This window comes from Choloepus didactylus, chromosome 19 (genome assembly GCF_015220235.1).
Source record: "Choloepus didactylus isolate mChoDid1 chromosome 19, mChoDid1.pri, whole genome shotgun sequence".
NCBI lineage: Eukaryota > Metazoa > Chordata > Mammalia > Pilosa > Megalonychidae > Choloepus > Choloepus didactylus.
In genome coordinates this window covers 54,797,012-54,814,878 of record NC_051325.1, presented here as the reverse complement: position 1 = coordinate 54,814,878, position 17,867 = coordinate 54,797,012, and the positions used below count along the sequence as shown (strand labels likewise).

At 45.8% G+C, this 17,867-nt stretch overlaps 1 protein-coding gene across 1 annotated transcript; it reads left to right on the top strand.

Moving 5' to 3' along the window:
* The first annotated feature begins 253 nt into the window (after positions 1–253).
* Positions 254–16,441, top strand: SALL4 (spalt like transcription factor 4). The gene is made up of 4 exons (XM_037812486.1): positions 254–448; positions 8,743–11,079; positions 11,909–12,189; positions 16,016–16,441. The coding sequence occupies exons 1-4, from the start codon at positions 319–321 to the stop codon at positions 16,439–16,441; spliced, it is 3,174 nt and encodes a 1,057-aa protein (XP_037668414.1). The 5' UTR covers positions 254–318.
* The last annotated feature ends 1,426 nt before the right edge of the window (positions 16,442–17,867 follow it).

The following is a 17,867-nucleotide window of genomic DNA, read 5'->3' as shown; positions in this document are numbered from 1 at the left end:
CCAGCCAATCTGAGCCCGGATGCTAATTAGCTGCGCTCCCCTGATGAACACGCCTTTGTCGCATGTACGGCCGGACTACAAAGCCCAGAATGCCTCGCCCCTCCCTGATCAATGAGGGCTTATTTAAATGATCTCTGAGGTCTTGGACCCAGGCCAATCAGCTGTCAGGGCTCATGATAAATCGCAATGCATTATTGATAATAATAATTACTGGGACATGCGCGTTCCGGCCGAAGGGGGGTAAATTTCCCAACTCCAGGAATTTGTGGTGGAGAGGGCAAATAACCGCGGCTCTCCCGGCGCCCCGATGCTCGCACCATGTCGAGGCGCAAGCAGGCGAAACCCCAGCACATCAACTCCGAGGAGGACCAGGGCGAGCAGCAGCCGCAGCAGCCGAACTCGGAGTTTGCAGATGCGGCCCCAGCGGCGCCGGCGGCGGGGGAGCCGGGTGAGTGGGGCTGGAGCGCCGGCCCCGGGCGGGGAGTTTCCCGGACGTTCGCGGGACCCTCGTGCGCGCGGGCTCCGGGGTGCTGGCGCCTTCCAGCATAGATTTTTGGAACCGAAATTTGTGGGGTCTCAGTTCCTGGGAAGCGAGGTAGCCCCATCTCCCCGGCGCCCTTGCAAATTTTACACTTTTTTTCTCCCCTCTTGTGTAAGTTTCACCGCCAGTCCTCGCCCCTTTTATTGTAAAAATGGACCCCTCACTCCTGAGAGCTTCCCTTCTTGTCCTCTGCCCTTCTCTTAATTGGTTCCACCCCCCTCACTAGTAAACCGCCCCCCCCCCAACTTGTAACTTGGGTTTCCCTCCCTCTGGCGCCGCTTTTTAAAGAAAGAGACCCCGGGGACCCCAGACTCTCCCACACGCCCTGGGGCTTTTCCAGTAGGTTGGAGGTGGGGCGCACCCCTGGAAGACCCCCGGGAGGAGGGCGGTCAGTTGCACGCGCCCCTCCTGGGCCAAGCGGGGGGAGGAGGCACGACCTCTCCCCATCCCCCAGGAGCTGGGGTGCGGGCCACCCGCGCTGCGGATGGGATTCGACGACCCGAGGAGATGGGGGAGAAGGATACAATATCTCCCTTAATTTTTTTATTTCTCTTTTCTTGGGTTTCGCCTTTTCTCCCTAGGCTACGTTGCCTGCCGATCTTCACCCTAACCTTTCGGGGCCTGACCTCCAGCCATCTTTGATTTCCGACTTCCTAAATATAAGCGCAGAAAGCCCGTGGGGTGCGAGCCCCCAGGGGTCGGGCTCCGGGGTGCGCCGCTAGGCGCATCGGGGCTGCACCGGCCCCACGTTTTGCATGGCTTTTCTAGGGCGCCCGGCTCCAAATGTGCTTCCCAGGGGTGAGAGGGGAGAGGTCGAGGCCAGGGCTGGGCGGTCGCGGGCAGGGCTTGCTCCTCCGGCTGACCCGGCCCACGCTTCCGCGGCCAGCGTCTCGGAGGTGGAGGGAAGTTCGGGACCCCAGTCGGTGCGCTCCCGGCCGGGCAAACTCCTGTCCTACTTAATCCCTTAACCGCGGAGGTTTAAGGAGCGAGTCGATTTTCCACTATCTCTTGTCCTTCCCGGCCCGCCAAATTGTCGCCTGATAAGTTTTTAGCGTCCGCGTGGGGGGAGGGGGCATTTAATCCTCCTCTGGGCCTCGGGCCTTGCAGGTCGCCTCTCTCCCCTCCCCGCCTGCTTTCTAATTTCCCAGCAGCTGATGGGGGGGGGGGTGTGCGCTGCAGCCCCGGACACTCCGAGCCCAGCTCCGACGCCCCCGATTTGCCTAGAAAACGGCCGCTGCTTCTTAGTATTACCGTATCGTCCCTTGATATTTTTTGGATAGGGGGTGGAGGGGCTGGGTGTTAAAATGTAATACGTTTCCAAAATTTATAATACGTTAATGAAATCCCCATTTTCCCCCAAATAACATTTTTGTAGGGCAGATTAGAAATCTGCTTGCCCCGGGGTGCGGCTGTTTGATTTCGGGGCGTCGGGAGGTCAGGGCAACGCGCACCCCAAGTCCCAGCAGTCTGGTCTCTTTGTGCCTTTGGTCGGCCGGGGGTGGGGTGGGGGGAACGTGGAGAGGCTTCGCCGCCTGGCCTACCTGGAACAAAAGGGTTAACCCTCGACCCGCCCGCTTCCTCCGGAGAGGAGGGGCCAGCTCCTGCCTCCTGGCCCCTCCTCTGGTCCTGTTCTCACCTCCCCTTCCTCCTACTCCCCTCATTTTGGGTGGGCGCCCATAAGTGTGGCTTTTGGTGATGCCTAACACTTGGGCGGGAACTTGTTACCGGAGAGCTTCCTAAATTCATGCTGGTTGCAGTTTCGAGTCAGAGTTACCATGAGCTGGGCTGGGATCCCAGGCCTGGCCGTGCGCCCCCTCGGCGATTCGGGCCCGGGGGGGCGGGTGTCCACTATTGAGCGCCGGAGTTGGAGCGGACCACTGGGTTGCGCGCGGGCGCCCCCTGGAGGCCCAGCCTGGAGCCGCGCCCTGAGCTTGGAGGCGGTTCTGCAGGTACCGGCTCACACCTGGTGGGTGGGACAGGTTGAAGGGCGAATGGAGAGGGCTGGCCCTGGGCAAGGATGGGCAGCCTTGCGGACTTGTGCCACTTGCTTGCGCAGTCGCTGACTGCCCCTGGTATTCTCGCCAAGTTTTTGGAATTCTTGGAAAGAAATCCCTTATCCTAGAATGTGAAAAACTTCCAGATGGCTGAGCTGGAACAGAAAGTAATTTTCCCAAGCAGTACACTTTAATGCTGCGTTTTAGCCGTTTGCAGCTGAGCAGCCTGAATATATTTCATTGATATATATTTATACATATATGTGTATGTGTCGGTACGTATATAGATGAGGTGTATACTTTTTTTAAGTTGAGATTGGGCCAGTCTTTGCAAAACCATTTGAAACGCAGTTTTTGAGGGAGGATAGTGAAGTCTGGTGAGCAATTAACAGATCAAAAAAATCTGCAGGTGGTCTGGGGACTAATACTACATACAGGAAAATTAGCATTTTCTCAAAAGAGTTTCAAATGCCCTTTGTGCTAAACTGGATTACAACCGTCAACGATTAAGATTCCCAAGTCTCAAATAACTGCGTAGCCTCAGTTTCAAAACTGAAATGACCGACAGTGGCTGTGCGGCTGTAAGGGAATAGGGTTCTGGGAGCTCCTATTTTAATTTAGGATGAAGGAAAGCCTGTTGATACTAGCACTAGTTAAAGCTGCAAGCCAGTGGTCCGGGGTTAAGACTTTGAACTGGATTTCTGAAAAGGAGAGGGACTTACAGCTTGCCCACAGCCCCTTTGGTTCATTAAAAATAAATTGCTTTGTAAATGTCCCATTCCCTCCTTCAAAATACAAGCAATGCTCCAGTGCAGGAGAAAATGATACTTTGTCAGTCTTGAGTCTCTGCTGGCTTCCCCACTGGGTGGGGGTTGGGGGGCTAAGGAGCCATCTCCGCAGGCAGGAGATACGGTTAGCATTTCCTCTTTTTAAATGTGAAGGGTTAGGTTTTTTGGCAAGGTTTTGAGAGTGATATCTTCATCCACCTCTGGTTGTACGACTTTCAGCTGTTGACCTTGAAGGCTTATTTGATTTCTGAGCTTTGGGGTTCTTCCTGTGTATGGTGAAGTTAAAACACCCTGTTTAGATAATTTCATTATAGACCTACTGTGTGCCGTGAATGATCTCAATAATTCTTTGTCCAAAATAACAAAATGTTTTAGTTTTCATTGAATTATTTTGTCGAGCTGGTGTTGCGCTGCCAATTGAGCTAATTCTGCAGTAATCATGGCCTACTATGTGTCAGCCACCAGGCTCAAGTACATTATCTTTATTTCTCACACAACAACCTGCCAAAGCCGTATTTTTAGAGGAGTCTGTAGTGCCAGGTTGAAATGACTTGGTCTAAGTCTAAGGGGAGCTGGGTTAAGGTTTTAGCAGTTGGTGATGATTGCCCTCTGGTTCCTTTGAGAGGAGGAAGCCTTGTTTAGTTTTTGGCTGGTTGGGTTTGGTGATCTCTAATTTTTTGAGATGAGCCTTGTCAAGAGGTCCCTAGGATGTGGAAATATAAAGCAAGTTAGAAATAAAGCAGTATTTGTTTGTGTTTGGTTGGTTTCTCTGGGCCTCATTGCCCTGGAAAATTTAGGAGGAGGAGTTAAAAAGTTTCCTTTCTCATCACCCTTGATCAGTCTTACTTTTGATTATTTAGAAAGGAATCTAAACATTTTTAAAGCCCTTACATACAGATAAGAACTGCATTTCCAGTCACCGCCATCTATTTTTGTTTTTAAACAAATTTCACGTCTCTGTCGGTTTTGTTTTAGGGAGGTCTGGGGAGGGAGGCAGACAAGCCCCCTTCTCTTATGGAATTTACAGATTTGCATAGAACACAGCTCCAGTTGAAGCAAAATGGAAGCCTTGAGCAGAACTCACACAGCACCTTAGCAGCTAGAAAGCCTCCTTTTATTCTCTGAGAGCCAGGCCTCCAAATTTTGATCTAAGACATTTAGAAACTGTTTTAACTCTTAACTAGGTAGAAACAGTTAATTTTAATTTTAGCTCTGAGTTACCATTTAGGAATTGAGTTAAAGGTTTGTTGCTTTGAATTGCTTTGAAGTGTTTTAGATTGCTGAATTCAGATGTGAAATTGAGGTAATGCACTTGTTTTCAACTGGTTCAAAATTTAAGGACATCTCAATTTCCTTTTGTTTTTTGGTGAGCAATTATCACTGGGGGGAAGGCTAAAAGATATTGTGTGCTTTAGATAATCTATTCATTGTAGTTCTTTGAATAAATAGGAATGGAAAAAGATAAGCTTGAGTCATAATGCTTTTATCAAGATATACAGCTTTTTTTTTTTTTTTAAGTGTTTTAGGGTCTCCAGAATTTGATTGGCCTCTAGTAGATGAGGCTTTCTTCCTATACAATAGTAAGCGTATTTTCTATCCATTTGGCAGTGATTGAATCTAAGACCCCTGCTGGGTTTACTGCATTCTTCCAACTTATTGGATAACTAGATGCTGAGAGATAACATTCCTAAAATTGGGGTGGGGGTTGGGAGGAGGACTGGCAGAACTAGCCACAGTGTAATCTTTCTGAACTTTGCCTTTTTCTTTTTTCGAAGGGTTAACATAAGTGTACCCAGCAATTGTCATAACAGAGTCCTCTTACTCTTTGGCAAATACGGTTTCGGTATTTGCCTACGGTGGTCTAGATGTAGAAGTACTTTTTACTGCCCAAGTAAACAGCGCCGCTGCTGTTTAAAACTCAAGTGGGATGTTGCTGGAATTGCTTCCAGGCTACAGGCGAGGCCGGTTTGTGTATACAGCAAAGGCAAGCTGGTATTCAGGTTGTAAATCACTCTGGGGAACTGTTGGATCCTTCCGAGAGCGGGGGAGCTTAACCTTTTTTGTGCCAAAGGATGTTTTTGGCAGTCCTTTCTCAATATGATGTCTTTAAATGCATAAAATAAAATACGTAGAATACCAAGGAAATTACATTGAATTATAGTTATCAAAAATTAAACCTTTGTGATATTGTAACATAGGCTTCTTTATTAACACATAAATAACGAGATCTTGAGGAGACTAAGTAGTCACCATAATTTTTCCAAGTAATGCAACAACTGTAACATGATATGAAATATCTGTGGTTTCTATTGATGACAGTCACAGGTTCCTCTAATTCCACTGGGATGTGCTCCCTGCATTCATAATAGTTAAAATTATTAAATTAACATTCGTATTGTTATCTTTTTAGTTAAGGTTAGTGAAGATAAACGTCACTTTTGTCCTAAGTTTATGGACTCCAGGTTAATGCCTGCTTTAGAACTGATTCTAAATGGTGTTGGGGGCTGTGTATATTAGCCCCAAGGGATAAATATTATTTGGGGAGGGGGCAAAAATCTCAAATATTACAGTGGTTTTTATGACCCTCCAGAGGCCCATAGGACATAAACAGATAACCAATATATCTGTGATATTAAAATTTAATAGGGAAGGATGGGGTGATGAGTGGAAAAATATCTTAAAAGCCCCCATAGAGGAAGGGGTGATAATGAAAAAAAGTTAAAGAAGCACTGCTCTAGAAGAAACAATTAAAAATTAAGCCACCAGTTTTAGTCCCTGTTTTAAGTATTATTTAAGAATCCAATCCTTGCTCTTGTTTTCTAGCTAGCACTTACTGTCACCTTGAGCCACTTAATTATTTCTGAGTCTCAGTTTCCACATCTGCAAAATGGGAATGAAGTGCTTATTTCTTTACATGACTATGAAGATAAATGAGATAAGATATAAGAGTCTGAAGTGTGTGTATTTTCTTCTTTGGAGGGAGGGTGGTGGTGGTTTTGCTTTGACTATAAAAAGGTGGAATGGAATGGTCAATGTTTTAACTTAAGCTTTATTAAGAGATTTCTAGAAGTAGAATGACAGTCAACTGGGACAAACATGCTCACTGAAAAGAAGCTATAGTACAAAAGTGTTTACAATTTTTCTCTTCCACCCCAATCCCCCAGACCCACTTTCCAGGAGGTATGAGCACCAGCAAGTTTCTTTTTTCATTTCAGAAATTCTCCATGTACATCTTTATATTTTTATTTGCAAACACAAATGGAGCACATTATATCTATCCTGTCCTCTACCTTTCCCACCCTCCCTCTTGAAATAAATCTTGAGTAGTTGTCCTATACAGCAGCACATGAAGGTCTACTTTATTCTTGTAGGCAACAAAGTATTCATTTTATTTCTGTACCTTAATTTAACCAGAACCTTATAGGTGAATCACAGTGCATCCTGTTTATTAACACACACACAAAAATGCTGCACGAAACATCCTTGTATTGCAGAAGTAAATTTTAACAAAGGAATCATTGGGTCAAAGGAGTTGCACTTAAAATTAAGAGGCTGCAAGCTATGCCTATTGATACACACCTATTTCCCCCACAAAGTGGAACTTTTAAAAGTTCTTGACACATAATTGCCAGAACTGCCTTTCCAGAAAGATTGTGCCACGTAACCACCGCACAAGCACCAAGTTTCAGTTTCTTAGGAAGTCGCACGGATTGATAATGGTCTCGAGGGTTCTGGGAATTGCTGAACATGTTTAATTTGATTCGTTAAATACAACTGAACCAGAGCAGTGTTTGGGGCCTTAAGGAAGGAGGTTTACCTGCTTGAAATCTGCCTGGAAGTATCCATGGTGCATAACGTCCTACCACCTTTAAAGCAACTTCTGGGAGTTCCAGAAACAAGATAGTAACAGTAACACAACTTCCCATTCCCAGCCTCCTCAGGCTTTCCTGCCGCCCTCTGGCTTCTGTGAGAGCTGAAAGATAGTTGCAATCTTAATAGAAGAAACATAGTATGAGAGGAAGTGTACAGGCTGAGGGTTCGAATAGAGGGTCTGGAGGCACTGCGGGCTTGGGTTTTAATATTGACTCTCAGTTTACTGATTGTGTCGCCTTGGGCAAGTTAACAGGTACTCTGTGACTCAGTTTCCCCCTCTGCCAAATAGGATGATAGCACCTAATTCAAAAGGTTGTCAATTACATATAAATTGTTTAGAACCATACCTGGCATGTGCTAGTGTTCAAAAAAATTATCATTTAATTGTGTTGCTTTGGGCGGGTCATATGACCTCTCTGAGTCTCAGCTTTTCTCGTTTGTAAATAGGGCTGATATTTAATAGGATTGAATGACTGTCGGATAGCATGGGATAGCTAAGTGGCACCTGCTCTGTGCACCGGGCTGTCACAAGTGTGCGATGTTACAAGTCATTCATGTTCTCCACATTTCTAGTATCCCAGGCAACCGTGTGTGCCTTTAGAAATAGACAAGGTGGGGAAACAAATGTTCTTGAACACCTACGCACAGTATCTGCTCTATCCCCAATTGCTAGGATGGTTGGGTGTTCATCAAACATTTGTCAAATTTGTTATCTCCCTGAATCCCGGCACCTTCCTTGTGAGGTTGGCATGGCCATGCATGCGTCATAGAAGTTCTGAGGGGTAACCTGTTTCCTTGTCCCTGGTAGGCCCGACCTGCACCCCCAACCCACACACACCTTGCAAAGCTTTGTATTATTATACCCAGTCTGGAGTTAGTAAAGACTTAGTCCCAATTTCTTGTGGCCATGCTTCTTAACTTTAAAGGAGCTGTTTTGAAAATGTGATAAAATCTATGGATCTTCTCAAGAAATACCATTTTCTTTTTAAGATCAACCCCCTAGAAACTGTGGGTGGACCCCCCCCTGGGCCCCTCAGTCAAAAGCCCATGTCTTCAATGTAATTGATACAAGAACTTGAGAAAAAATGTTCGTTTTAGTTTGCTTGGAAGAGTGATAATTTTATTTTAATAAATCACGACTGCCTTTCTGGCTTTTTCTCATGCATTTTCACACTATTTTTATTTGAAGCATAAATGTGATCACATTATTCACACTGCCCTGCAGCTTGTTTCTTCTGTCTACCTTCTGTCTCCATGTCAGTTCATACCAAAATTCTATAGTCTTACACTATGGGTGGACCCAGAGAATACTTACTGAGTGAGGAGGTTTTGAATGAGGATTATTTTAATAAGTCATTCGTTTATTCTGTCTCTTCGGATGGCTTATTTCCCTTATTCAGTCTTGGACCTGTTGGAACACAGATAAAGGGGGCCCTCTGTTACAGTGTGAGCTGTTCTGGCTCCTCCCAAGAAATCGCCTGCTGCCCTACCCACCCCCCACCTCCTTTTGGGGCCTGAGTTCTCAGTTTGTTCTCTCTCATCGCAGGTGCTCCAATGAACCCCCTGGGGAACAACGACGAAGCAGATGGGGACGAAGCAACTGCCAAGCGGCTTCGTCGAGAGGAGACACACGTCTGTGAGAAATGCTGTGCGGAGTTCTTTAACATCTCTGAATTCTTGGAACACAGGAAAAATTGCACTAAAAATCCACCCGTTCTCATCATGAATGACAGCGAGGGGCCGGTGCCTTCAGAAGACTTCTCCGGATCTGTGCTGAGCCATCAGCCACATAGCCCAAGCCGCAAGGACAGTCACATGGAGAATGGGGGCAGCTCAGGGGACCTGAAAGAGAAGCCGGGCACCGAGTCTGTGGTGTTCCTGAAGGCAGAGACCGCCTTGCCGCCCACACCCCAGGACATAAGCTATACACCCAAAGGCAAAGTCGCCAACACTAATGTGACTTTACAAGCACTACGGGGCACCAAGGTGGCGGTGAATCAGCGGAGCGCGGATGCTTTGCCAGCCCCCTTGCCTGGTGCCAGCAGCCTCCCGTGGGTCCTCGAGCAGATCCTGTGTCTGCAGCAGCAGCAGCTACAGCAGATCCAGCTCACGGAGCAGATCCGCCTGCAGGTGAACATGTGGGCCTCCCACGCCCTGCACTCAGGTGTGGCGGGAGCTGACACTCTGAAGACATTAGGCAGCCACGTGTCCCAGCAGGTGTCTGCTGCCGTGGCTTTGCTCAGCCAGAAAGCTGGAAGCCAGGGTCTGTCTCTGGATTCCTTGAAACAAGCCAAGCTACCTCACACAAACATCCCTTCCACCTCCAGCTCTGTGTCCCCGGGGCTGACGCCCTTCGCCCTGAAGCCAGACGGGACAAGGGTGCTCCCGAACGTCGTGTCGCGCCTCCCGGGGGCCCTGCTGCCTCAGGCTCCAGGCTCTGTGCTATTCCAGAGCCCCTTCTCCTCTGCAGCATTAGACCCATCCAAGAAACTGAAGGGGAAGCCCCCGAACATCTCCGCAGTGGATGTCAAACCCAAAGACGAGGCCATTCTCTACAAGCACAAGTGTAAGTACTGTAGCAAGGTTTTTGGGACTGATAGCTCCTTGCAGATCCATCTCCGCTCCCACACTGGAGAGAGACCCTACGTGTGCTCAGTCTGTGGCCACCGTTTCACCACCAAGGGCAACCTCAAGGTGCACTTTCATCGACATCCCCAGGTGAAGGCAAACCCCCAGCTGTTTGCCGAGTTCCAGGATAAAATGGCGGCAGGCAACGGCCTCCCCTTTGCACTGTCTCTACCTGTACCTGTAGATGAATCGAGTGTCTCCTTAGACAGCAAAACTGTCCTGGTAACAGGGACCCCCTCTGTAGGGCTACCTCAGAATTTCTCTTCAGGGACTAATCCCAAGGACCTCATGGGTGGCCCCTTGCCCAGTGACCTGCCACCTGGGCCCTCCCCAGAAGGTGAGGGTGGAGCCACACTACCTGGGGTGGGGCCAAATCATAGTTCTCCAAGGGTTGGTGGCTTCCAAGGGAGCGGGACCCCCGAGCCAGGGTCAGAGACTCTGAAATTGCAGCAGCTGGTGGAGAACATTGACAAGTCCACCACTGACCCCAATGAATGTCTCATCTGCCACCGTGTCCTAAGCTGCCAAAGCTCCCTCAAAATGCATTACCGCACCCACACCGGGGAGAGACCCTTCCAGTGCAAAATCTGTGGCCGTGCCTTCTCCACCAAAGGCAATCTGAAAACGCATCTCGGGGTTCACCGAACCAGCACATCGATAAAGATGCAGCATTCTTGCCCTATCTGCCAGAAGAAGTTCACGAATGCCGTCATGTTGCAACAGCATATTCGAATGCACATGGGTGGTCAGATTCCTAACACCCCTCTTCCGGAGAGTCCCTGTGACTTTACGGGTACGGAGCCAATTATGGTTGGGGAGAATGGCAGCAGAAGTGCCATTTGCCATGACAATGTCGTCGAAAGCATTGACGTAGACGAAGTCAGCTGCCGGGGTGCCCCTGGTAGCTCCTCGAAGGTCCCCACATCTCTTCCTAGCATCCACTCGGCGTCGCCATCTCTGGGGTTCGCCCTGATGGCGTCCCTGGAGGCCCCCGGGAAAGCGGAGCACGCCCCTCCTGGCCTGCAGCGGCAGAGCAGCCGGGAAAACGGGTCAGTGGAGAGCGACGGCTTGACCAACGACTCGTCCTCCGGGATGGGAGATCAGGACTATCAAGGCAGAAGTCCGGAAGCCCTGGAAACCATGTCCTTCCAGGCGCTCTCTCCCGCCAATAGCCAAGCAGAAAGCATCAAGTCCAAGTCCCCTGAGGCTGGAGGCAAAGCAGAGAGCGCCGAAAACAGCCGCCTCGAGACGGAAGGTGATAGAGCTTTGGATTTAACTTATGTCCGTTTTAGGCGCAAGGTCATCAAAGAGGAACCTGGGTTGACCTTGACAGATGGAGAATACGGTATTGAAGCAGCTCCTGTAGGGAAACTAGGCCTTCTTTATTTTGGGTAGAGGGAAATAGCAACTACCTTTACCCCAGTAATGGAACCCTCTTTTATTCATAATGGTTAATGCAAATTTAATAAGGACAGTACTTTTTTGGTTTTTTTATTTTTGTCTTTGAGCCTTGTGGGGATGTGTGTGTTATCTTAAGGTAAACTCTCCAGTAGAAGAATGTTTGAGAAAGCAGCTATTTGTAGCCACTGACATAAGCCATACATAGTTCTTGATTCTGAGGTCCCATTCTCTAATGTTCACAGATTAATATCTATTACAGGGAGAAAGAATATAACCCATTTTTAATGCAGGTATTAATTATGGGATGTCCACTGGTGGTCAAGCATGGGAAAATGAGGAAACAACTGCATCTTAGAGTCAAAGAAAGATTGTGTCTGGGCATACTATAAAGGTGACTTTTCTATATAGAAATTTGAATTGGAATTGCTTGTGTCCATGTGTTGCCCATAACCTTTACACAGACCGAGATGGGAAATTTTCGTAAGTGTTTGAGACATTATTCTTGGTGCAGGTAAACAGTTCAAAGGAAGCTGCTTCTGAGATGCAAATTTAATTTTCTGTGAACCATTTCCAGGTTCTCGAACTCCAGCAGGCAGTTACTTCTAAAGCTCCTTTTGATTTGAAGAAGGCTTGAGTCTTGGATAGTAATGGCTTGTGAATTTTTTTCTCCTGTGCATACCTAGGTCGGAGCAGTCTCCCGCCAACGTTTATCCGCACGCAACCAACCTACATCAAAGTGGAATTTCCTGGCACGTTCGTTGGACCCTCAGCCCTGTCCCCAGGCATGACCCCTTTGCTAGCAGCCCAGCCTCGTCGGCAGGCCAAGCAACACGGCTGCATCCGCTGCGGGAAGAACTTCTCGTCCGCGAGTGCGCTGCAGATTCACGAGCGGACTCACACCGGAGAGAAGCCTTTTGTGTGCAACATATGTGCGCGAGCTTTCACCACCAAAGGCAACTTGAAGGTGGGTTTCTTTAGCCTTTCACCCGAGGGTATCTGGGGGGTGGAATCTCTTCAGTGGTGCTATCCTTGACGAATGCTTCCAAAATAAAGACCAAGTGGGGTGTGATAGTCAAATCTCATAGCTGGCTCTTAGAATATCTTAGAATGTTTAAAAAAAGAAGTGTATTTTCACATGCTTTTGTATCTCTGGAATTGGGATGCTTCTTAACAGTCAGTGGGATAAGAAAGCATTATGTCTGGTTTTAGTGGCACATAAAATAATGATACATTTTACAGTGGATGCTGGCTGGAAGCAAGACACGTAGTTTTCTTATGTTCTTGTCTCTTAGAAGTCCAGCATGGATATTTGTCCCTCTGATGTTGGGGCAGAGTGTGCTTTCTTGGAACAATAGTTAAAGCAGATATGTGAACTAAAATCTGGAAACAGATGGCATTTGTCATATTGGTAATGTATTGATAAATCATTTCTGTATTGGTCCGTGCTTCCAGACTTTGACCGCCTTGTACATTGGTTTTTATTTTCCTAGTCTGCAAAGTTGAAATAAAGACCATGAGTTAAACATGTGTATGATCCGGTACCGTTGAAATGAAAAAGAAAAAAAAAAAGCCTCTAGGTAATAGCCACACTTTTAAAAACTGAGCAGCTGGGTCTTTTCTGATTTTCCTTCCACCAAAGACTGATCTGTAGATCATTAATAGTAATGATAAGTTGATTGCACCTTAGATTTCATCTGGGGAAAAGTCGCCCATTTAAGGTTTTTTTGTTTTGTTTTGTTTTTTGCTTTTCTAGGGCTGCCATATAGCACATTTATAACCACATGGGTGGCTTAAAACAATAGAAATGAATTCTCTCACCATTTTGGAGGCTTAAATTTGAACTCACGGTGTCCATGGGCAGGGCTGTGCTGCCTCCAAAGGCCCCAGCAGAGAATTCTTCAATGCCTCTTACAATTTTGACGGCCCTAGGTGTTCCTTTGTGGCAGCATCACTCCAGTCTGCCTCCGTCTTCCCCAGGCCTCCTCACCTGCACTGGTGTCTTGGTGTCTCTACATCTCCCTGTCATTGGGTTTAGGCCCACCCTATTCCTAAGTAAGGGCCGTTCACAGCTTCTAGGGCAGGACTTGAACCCCTCCCTGGGGGGTGCAGTTCATCTCGGTCCTGCCCTCTGGTTTGACATGTGACCCATGAGCAGGGTGCATCCCCTCTGGGATTTCTTTCCCAACCTCAAATGGGCTGACTAATTGGGTTCTTTATAGTTACAATAAAGGACAATAAAGGTTGAAAATGTCATCTTAAAACTGATCCAGAAAACGTTAACAGCGTTTTTAAAATTTTAAATATGTATTATTACTAGAGTGATTTACTTAAAATTTTAAAATCTAGATGGCAAACACATCAAGAGAGGAAAATGAAGTAACTTAATCTTGAAAGAAGACGAAATCACTTGATCTCAAATAACTTCCAGAAATATGAACCTTAATTGGCTCATAGGCCCTGGATTCAGCCTGGATATAGGTCTGGCCTTGCTGTCACTAGACAATGACTTGTGTCCAGTTCTCCATCAGGGACATGGGAATAGAGATAGTAACAACCTCAGGATTGTCCTGGAGAGTACATGTTTCAAAATTGTGCCTGGAGACGAGGCTTAAGAATGGGGAGTGGTTGCTTAGTATGAGCAGAATGTTCAACTAGGATGAACTTAAATGTTTGGAAATGAACAGAGGTGTCGTCGGTAGCAAGATGTGAGAATAACTAACAGTGCCGAATGGCATGTGAATGAGGTGGAAACGGGAAGCTCAGAGTCATATATGTCACCAGAAGGAAAGTTGGAGGTCAAAAGATGGGAATGTATAAAACTGAATCCTGTGGTGGGCAGTGTCCATGATTAACTGTACAAGTATTAGAAAACTCTTCCACGAACCAGAACAAATAATGTATGACAATACAACTAGAAGTTAATAATAGAGGGGCATATAGGGAAGAAATATATGCCTATTGCAAACTATATACTACAGTTTGTAGTATTTCAACATTCTTTCATAAACAGTAACAAATGTACTATACCAACACTACTAGTCAGCAGTTGAGGGGGGTTGGTTAGGGATATGGGAGGATTCGAGTTTCCTTTTCTTTTTCTTTCCTTTTTTTTTTTTTTCCCCATCTTTCGCTTTATTTCTTGTCTGGAGTAATGAAAAGGTTCTAAAAATTGAACAAAAATTAAATGTGGTGATGGATGCACAGCTGTATGAGGGTACCAGGGGCAAGTGATTGTACACTTTGGATCTTTGGATAATTGTATGGTATCTGAACAATCCCAATAAAAATTAAAAAAAAAAAAAAATTGTGCCTGGAGCTTCACCCAGGGAAGGGTTAGCTTTTGTGGTTTCAGTGACTGACACCAGGTTGCTTCTCTCCAAGCCCAAATGAACTTCCTAAGGAGACCAGCGAAAGTGAAATGTGAGTGCCTGGAAAGCCCAGGACCCAGCACATTCTTTAGCTGGACAAGGAATTAAACAGTCGAAAGCCAGGTAGGAAAAATAACAGGAAAGCAGGCCAAGTTGAAGGAGCACTGGGCAGAGTGGCAGTGCCTCCTTAACCGGAGGGGGCCTCACCGTGTCTCAACTCGATGTAGAGTAGCATCCACTCCCACTGGTCACGAGGGCTTCCTAACAAGGTTTATTTTTCTCTGTAGCAACGATCACCATGACTGAATCGATATTTAACTGTGGACGACCCACCATCTAGCTGGAAGGTACACTCCACCAGGGCAGCAGCTGTTCTGTTCACCAATGATATTTTTTTTTTTTTTATCATCATTTTATTGAGATATATTCACATACCATGCAGTCATACAAAACAAATTGTACTTTCGATTGTTTACAGTACCATTACATAGTTGTACATTCATCACCTAAATCAATCCCTGACACCTTCATTAGCACACACACAAAAATAACAAGAATAATAATTAGAGTGAAAAAGAGCAATTGAAGTAAAAAAGAACACTAGGTACCTTTGTCTGTTTGATTGCTTCCCCTACTTTTCTACACATTGATCCATAAACTAGACAAAGTGGAGTTTGGTCCTTATGGCATTCCCAATCCCACTGTCACCCCTCATAAGCTATATTTTTATACAACTGTCTTCGAGATTCATGGGTTCTGGGTTGTAGTTTAATAGTTTCAGGTATCCACCACCAGCTACCCCAATTCTTTAGAACCTAAAAAAGGTTGTCTAAAGTGTGCGTAAGAGTGCCCACCAGAGTGATCTCTACCAATGATATTTTAATTGAAATTTTGGAGATAATTATAGATACACATGCATCCCGTAAACTTTGCCTAGTATTTCCCCAGTGGTAACATTTTGTAAAACTATAGTAAGGTACCACAACCAGGATATTGACATTGATACAATCTGCCAAACTTAACTCAGATTTCTCAGGATTTGCCTGTACTCATTCATATGTGTGTGTGAGAGAGAGAGTTCTGCTCGGTCTTACCAGTGGAGGCGTGTGTAACCCTAGCAGGGCCTGGTACATGTAAGAGAACATGGGAATAGTGAACCTGGGACAAATTGAAGACTTATCAGCCCTACCTCAGCCTTTTTCAGTTCTGGGCAAGAATGCAGGGCTCTAGTGTTGCTAGGTTACTGATTTTTTTCAAGGGAACTGACAGCTAGATTTTTCTTTAATTATGAACTCTAACTTTTTTGATAAAATTGATGACAAAACACTGGATAGAACCAAATTCTTACACAGGCTGAGTTTGACTTGCCAACTTGCAGTTGAATCTGTCTTGGTGAATACCTCTTTGTCCCTGTCCCCCTAGGTCCACTATATGACACACGGGGCAAACAATAACTCGGCACGCCGGGGCAGGAAGCTGGCCATCGAGAACACCATAGCTCTGTTGGGCTCAGATGGAAAGAGGGTCTCCGAAATGTTTCCCAGGGACGTCCTGGCGCCTTCGGCACCCGTGGACCCCGTGGCGTGGAACCAGTACACCGCCATGCTCAACGGCGGCCTGGCCGTGAAGACTAACGAGATCTCGGTGATCCAGGGTGGCGGTGGCGGCATCCCTCCCCTCCCGGTGTCCCTGGGGGCCAGCTCCGTCGTGAGTAATGCCACCGTCTCCAAAATGGATGGCTCCCAGGCAGGTGTCAGTGCTGACGTGGAAAAGCCAGGTGCCTCCGATGGTGTTCGCAAACACCAGTTCCCCCACTTCCTGGAAGAAAACAAGATTGCCGTCAGCTAAGCAAAAGGGAGAATTCCTGATGAAGAATTGCAGGCAGGCAAAGTGAAATCTCTAGCATCTGTACTTTTTTTTTTTTTTAAGAATCCACCTGTCTTCTGTGTTTGGTTTTTTTTTTTTCCCTTACTGATGTGCAAATGATAGTTACGGTTTACGGTTGTAGCCACAACCTCAGGCAGTCCTACAATCATGATGTTGCTATGCTGCTTTGTAAAAACAAAACAAAACCAAAAAAAAAGAAAAGAAAGAAAACACCAAAAAAAAAAATGAAAAAAGAGAAAAAGAAAACATACCAAAACAAATACAGACTAGATTTTTTTGTTTCTCATTTTGGAAAGAAGCGGGTCTTGCAAAGTAGCTTTGTTACTTGCAACAGACTGTACATAGAAACTTTGTACAACGTAGATTAACTATTTCCAAAGACTGACACCTCTTTCAAGGTGGAACAATTGGAATTTATTGACGCAACAGTGGAATAGACAATTACTTAACTTCAGGGGGTACTGTATCTTTGCATGGTAACTGTTAATGCGGGTGAATTGGCAAGGTCTGTTGTCTGTTGAGGGACCTGTTTTGTATGATAACCCCCACCTCCATCCCACATCCATTTTTTTTTTTTTTTTTCTTTTTTGAATGTACTTTTCTTTTTAAACTAAGGTTGTAAAATTAGAAAATTCTTTCAACCTTAGAACCGTAAATAAGTAGAATGCCCTCAAATGGACTGGTTTTAGTCCTTAGGGAATCAGTGTGTATGTTGCTGCTTATTTAAGTACAGTTCATTTGGAGCCCCAAGAGTGCCAATGTCCTCCCCTGCTTTCCAGATGCCTTCTTCCTTAACACCAGAAAGGGGGGAAGTGGGCAGGTAAGCGGGGGATCTCAGGTGACTTGATTTTGTTCACCAGTGCCTACTCTGTTGAAGAGCTGAGTTTTCATTCTTGAGAAGAAATTCTTACGGAAGGGCGTGTTTCTTGTTACAGGTTCACATTACTAATTTTAAAAAATTTCCTTGGTGACTAATGCCAAGTAATTATGAAGATTTTTTTTTTCTGAGTATTGCATGAAGGCTACGAAGTTGGAACAGGCAAGTCCTGGGTGTGAAAGCTTTAATTTATCTACCTCATTTATTTTTTATTTTTGTAGCCATAGTCTATTTTCCTATTTTATGATTGCTGAACTGTTCCTAGACCCTGTGTTAAACCTGAGTTGATGTATTAATGAGAGCAGCCGATGTTCGAGATGTTTTTGTGATTTTTCAAAAAAATTCCTTTTTGTACATGTAATAACATTAAGCAAATGATGAAACGTTGCTCTGATGTTTTATCAAGGAGGGAGAAAGAAATACGTAAACTTCTGGGGCAGAGAAATCTTTCCCCTCTATGTGGAAGGCCTGCAAATTGAAATGTGGATCAAAACTGTTACCAAAAGTTTG